Genomic DNA, 6,113 nt, shown 5'->3' on the forward strand with positions numbered 1-6,113 from the left:
GCTAACTCAACAATATTCTAATAAGCATAAAATATATTGTGTACAATAGAGCTAAATGCACACCTTTTTTTTTATTATTATTTATTTATTTTTATTTTTGCTTTTTAGTATTTCTACCAATTCTGGAGGAATGTTGCCCCATGCTGTGAGCTTTTTATATTATACATTTTTATTTATTATATATTTTTATCCGATTTTAAAACTGCTTTTAAGCTTACTTTTCACACAAAATATATTGCTTTATCAATGTTCAATAAAAAAAAATATATTTTGTTTTCAATCATACTGTACGTGAAAGTAGTGAAAAACTGATTTTGCTTCAGGTGCACTTTTAACGCACAGTATTGGGGTCAAATATTACATTTTAATTAGAATATTTTTACTGATCCATTTATTGATTTCAGCATATGAAATATTTCATTTCGCTCACCTCTCCCACCATTTCGGATGGACTTTGTCAGTGCATTATGGGATTGATTTCTCCACTAATGATACATGCGTTGTTGCCTTAGAATTTGACCAAAACGAGATGCATTGCATTGTTCATAAGTAGGGTAAAAAACATACACAATGTTGCTTTGTTTATAGGCACAATGGTGAAGGGGAAGAAGAAATCAAATGAACCATCCGGTAGAAAATCACACTCAAGATGGCCAAAAACGCTCTGAAGGTGACCGTAGATGGCAAGCGTCGCCTCGACCTCAGTAACATGGCCATCGCCACGTTTCCAAAGTGCATCCTGAAGCTCTGCGACATAGAGGAGCTGGACCTCAGCCGCAACCTTCTCAAGAAGATCCCAGACACCATCGACAAGTTTGTGAACCTCCGCTCGCTGGACCTGCACAGCAACCATCTGGAGCAGGTTCCTGCGGCAATCGGCCGTCTGCATAACCTCTACAGCCTCAACCTGTGCAACAACCATCTGACCACCTCCGGCCTGCCGCATGAGCTGGGGCTCCTGAGGAACCTACGGGTCCTCAACCTGGGAATGAACCACATCGAGACTCTACCTCCACCTGTGGCTGCTCTCAAAGAGCTCCAGGAGCTGGGGCTCTTCAACAACCTCCTGACACATTTGCCCAAGTGCGTCCAAAACCTCCCAAAGCTGCAAAGGCTGAACGTCAAAGCCAACCCCATCCCTCCAGACGAGTCTCCAGAGGTGGACCGCATCCAGAGAGTGCAGTGTCTGTATCTAGTTCGGGAGGACTGCTTGTGTACCGACTGCCTCAAGAGGTGTAAGGAGGAAAGAGAGAAACTCGACAGTCGAATGAGTGCCGCTTCTACACTCAAGAAGTCCATCTTTGCTGGACTCATAACGCCAAACTCTGTAGCACAGGACAACCAGGCTATATGGAGGTGAACCTGAAGACTAGTGCCGAATAAATCCCGCCAATCTCAAATATATTCCAAATCCACCTTGTCGGCATGTACACTCTTATAAATAATCTGTGTTCCCATGAAGAACCTTTAACATCCATGGAAACTTTCTGTTCCACAAAAGGTTCCTTATAGCATAAAAATGTTCTTTTAAAGGGATAGTTCACCCAAAAATGAAAATTCTGTCATTAATTGTTCACCCTCATGTCGTTCCAAACCCATAAGACCTTCGTTCATCTTTGGAACACAAATTAAGATATCAGTGGTTCAACCTTAATTGTATGAAGCTATGAGATTCATTTTGTGCACAAAGAAAGCAAAAATAACAACTCGTCGTGTTCTCGTAGCTTCGTAACATTATGGTTGAACCACTGATGTCATAAACTATTTCAATGATGTCCTTACAACCTTTCTGGGCTTTGAACGTGGTAGTGTATGGAGGGTCAGAAAGATGAACGAAGGTCTTCAACAGGAGGGTGAGTAATTAATGACAGAATCTTCATTTTGGGGTGAACTATCCCTTTAAGAACTGATCGCTGAAAGGTTCTTTGAGGGAACCAAAAATGGTTCTTCTAAGTAATCATTTCGAAAAACCACTTATGGGAGACTTAATTATTAAGAGTGCATAGGTAAAGAGGGGATCTAATTCATAATGCTAATAATTTGAGTGGAACATTCATTATTGATTTTACTCCGGTTCGCATTGAACGTGTTGACCACTGTTGAATACATTTTGTCTTTTAGATCCTAATCCTGATTAAATGTGCATTTAAATTTGCATTAAACAGTGTGCATTACTGTTTCGTTTCATGAAATCACAATAAACTTTTCTTCATTTGAAAACAATTGTTGCATGTTCATGAAGGGATCCCCAATGTATCTCTATGAGACATGGGAAAAAAAGGAAGAAAAAGAGTGTGTGTCATTGACTTTCACATCACAGATTAAGAACATTAATTCAGTGAAGACTCAGAGAACTGATGAGATAATCCGAAGGTAGTCAGGTTGTTGCGTCTGGGTCTAAGCAACTGGTTTTTATAAAACACAATTTCAATCCCTTGTGCAATAGTCCACTAGTATGGTTTCAGGGTTTTTTTTTTGTTTGTTTGTTTGTTTGTTTGTTTCGTATCATATTTGATACATCAGGCCTTTTATGTCCTCAGTTTAATTCAGAGGCCCAAATGCAGATGTTATTTATGTTTAGTGTTGGTTACTTCATGAAAATCATTAAAGATTTCACAACCTGAGGTTTTTACAATTATACTAAAATACCTTTTACTTGTTAAAAACCATAAAGTATCAATCAGGGGGAAAAAAGCATTTGTGTTCAGGTTTATCATGCAATAGCTCACATGCAACTCTAGAGAGCAGCAAAGAGCTAAATAGCCTCAGTTCTCACTGCTGCCCCCTAAAGGAGCTACGATGACATTACAATCACATCTGGAACGTGTGAGCATTAAACCTGTCATTTTCAGATGTTACGATGTTGCTATGTACATTTAATGAAGTTTTAGGTTACATGAATAAATAAATATAAATTATTTTAAGCTAAAATCTGATATTTATTCTGGAAATACCAATGATAATTAACTACTTAAATCACAATTTAGGGACATGGCAATACAAGCTTAATAACTATAAATAAAGTGAGATCTGGGCAGAATGAAACTTATAAGGTCAGCAATACCTTCCAAATACTTATTTATTTTACCAAATAGATTAATGAATTTCACAATCATCTACTTTTGTTGTGAAGAAGAACAAGTGCTGGTGAATGTAATCACGTCCATATTGATTTTTTTTTTCTCGTTTCTCTTGAGGAACAGTTTCCTAATTAACGCTCGGCTCAATTCTATTGATTCTCCCACACTGGCACTGTTTTGAGGATCTGCTTGTGACATGACAAGTGACATTTTAAATGTCTGAAAATATTTCAGTGAATATTCACGCTGAAATCTAAATAAGATACATAAAATATCCAGATTTTTGGTACAGGATATTAATGCTAGAAACCATGCATTGTTTAATTTGAAAGAACACAGTATTAGCAAACCAAATCATGCTTATTCTTAACAATATCAAGAGCTTATGAAGTTTTGTTATTTGTGATGCACATCTTGAAATGAGTAATTTGAATAAGGTCTGTAATCTGATTACTCCCACCAAAGGGCTAAAATGGATCAAAGTGAAGCTAAAATAGTATGGAGGAACAAAGATTTTCCACAGAAATAGGCTCTGACTCTGGTGGTCCAAGTAAGAGCTGTAAAATAACACCAGTAATCCAGTAAAAAAAAAAAAAAAAAAAAAAAAAAAAACAGCAATGGATAACTTGAAAATCACTTAAAATGTAAAAAAATAAATAAATAAAAAAAAATAATAATAAAATAAAATAATAATAATAATAATAATAATTAAAAAATAAATAAACAATAAGAATAAGAATAATCTGATTGATGCACTGTACATCAGTAATTACAGTATATTGTGTTTTTTTTTTTTCACAAACATTAGACTACATCACATTTATAACTGTTTCAAAATAAATTAATTTCAGGAGATTTATTTCTTTCCGTATAATAAATAAATTAATTTACTAATTAATAGACCGCTCTGGTGGTCTAAATACAAGGTCTGTAAACTAACACTAGTAATCCAGAAAAAAACAGCAAAATTAAAATTAAAATGACAACAAATATGAGTGTGACGCATTCTACATGAGAAATTATATTGTTTTATTCACAAACATAACCCTACTACATCACCCTTATAAGAGTTTCAAAAAAAGTTTATTTCATAAATACATAAATAAATAATACATAGAAAAAATATATATACTCTGTATGTTGTGAGTACAAGGTTTGTAAAATAAATGCATTCCTTAAAAACCATTCTAATTAAAATGTTCAAATATAAGTATAATGCATACTAAACGAGAAATTATATTGTTTTATTCACAAACATAAGACTTCACCCTTATAGCAGTTAAAAATAAGCTTATTTCAAGACATTTAACCATTTAAATAAATAAATAAATAATTTCCGAATCTGGTGACACAAACATGAGATCATTTTAAAAATCTACCGTAAACATCTCCTGTTGCTCCATCACTGTATGTAAAGTCTCTGCAGATGCCCTCCTGAATTATTAATACTTCATAAAATCAATAAGTCATGTGACATTGCATCTCAGTCAACAGCAGCACTAATCAGAATTCATCTGAGCGATCGAAGGTCTATTGAACACTTGCTCCTAAATGTCATAATAGACTGACTGAGGGTTTGACACTGCAGCGTTAATGTGATAGACAGCATTTTTCTCAAATATGAATGACATTTGTCATTTTAAATAAAAAATCAATGATTTTTTTCTTCTTTTGAGTCATGTGAAAGCTACAGCCGAGGACAAACGTCAGCCGATCTTTTCAGTATAGCTTCAAGGTAATGTGTCTTAAGCCTGAGCAGAATAGGATCTTTAATGAAAAAAGGCATATTTTCAAAGTCATGACATTTACCAGAAATGGTCCGCTTCAAGAACACATCTCAAGATCAAAGAATCCAGCAATGAGGCTCTGATTATCCGACATCACAGAGAGAATAAACATCCTGACCGCTCGCAATGGACAAAGAAGCATTTCGAACAAACAGCTAAATCATAAACGAAACAGCTCATGTGGGTATAAAATGACCAGACAGTCAAGTGCATCCCATCTAAGAGGCATAAAAGCATCTCTTGAATAGGATGTTTATGGGAAATAAATCATTTTGTGAAAACATAGATGGGCATTTTTCCGGGCAGACCTCACATTAGCTAGACTGCAATTCCAGAAAGATTTTCCAAATACACAGAATCAATGCACCATCTAACCTTCAACATACACGTCACTAAGGACACGAGTCTAAAACACGAGCTGGGAGAGAACTAAGCACTTTATTTGAGAGTGTAGAGTATATTTGGGAATTGGCAGGTCAGTGTTGGTTCCCCTCGGCCTGAAGCCGGTGGGTTGAATGAGGTTTTTATTGCCGTCTCATTTAGGTCTCCATCAGGGCTCTGCAGGCCTCCACCCGCCCCCATCCTTTCTGAGGAGCAGCTGTGGTCTACAGGGCTGAGAGGATTGAATCTCACTGGTGGAGCCGCTGCTATTATCTGCCATACTGGGGGCGGCTTAGAAAATAGACAGGGGAAGAAAAGAAAGAAAAGGGCAGGAGGAGAAAAGGGTGGAGAGAACGCTAAATGGAGATTTGAGACGGACAATTTGAGTCATTTTGTAGTTGAGCACTCCAGTATCCAGTAAAATAAAACCAGTAGTGGATTACGTGAAACTCATTTAAATTAAAAAAAAAAAAAAACATGAGTATCACATACTACTGTATATGAAAAATTATATTTCAACAGTTCCAAAATGAGTTAATTTCATAAGATTTATCTGTTCTTTTTGAAATTAAAAGAAATAAAATACATTAAAGGGATAGTTTGCCCAAAAATGAAAATTCTGTCATCACTTTATTGTGTGTGTGTGTGTGTGTGTGTGTGTGTGTGTGTGTGTGTGTGTGTGTGTGTGTGTGTGTGTGTGTGTGTCTGTCTGTGTGTGTGTGTGTGTGTGTGTGTGTGTGTGTGTGTGTGTGTGTGTGTGTGTGTGTGTGTGTGTGTGTGTGTGTGTGTGTGTTGAACAGCCATTCAAAAGTGTGGGATCAGTAAGATTTGTAATGTTTTTTTAAAGAAGTCTCTAACGCTCATC

The 6,113-nt window shown here is 36.1% G+C and overlaps 1 protein-coding gene across 1 annotated transcript; it reads left to right on the forward strand.

Annotated features, from left to right (window-relative positions):
• Positions 1–589: 589 nt before the first annotated feature.
• On the forward strand, positions 590–1,639 carry lrrc18b (leucine rich repeat containing 18b). Its single transcript, XM_019113263.2, is given in 2 exon segments — positions 590–630; positions 633–1,639. Coding segments are annotated over 2 exon segments (765 nt in total). The 5' UTR covers positions 590–593; the 3' UTR covers positions 1,361–1,639.
• Positions 1,640–6,113: the final 4,474 nt, after the last annotated feature.

This window comes from Cyprinus carpio, chromosome A12, assembly GCF_018340385.1.
Source record: "Cyprinus carpio isolate SPL01 chromosome A12, ASM1834038v1, whole genome shotgun sequence".
In the NCBI taxonomy this organism is placed as follows: domain Eukaryota; kingdom Metazoa; phylum Chordata; class Actinopteri; order Cypriniformes; family Cyprinidae; genus Cyprinus; species Cyprinus carpio.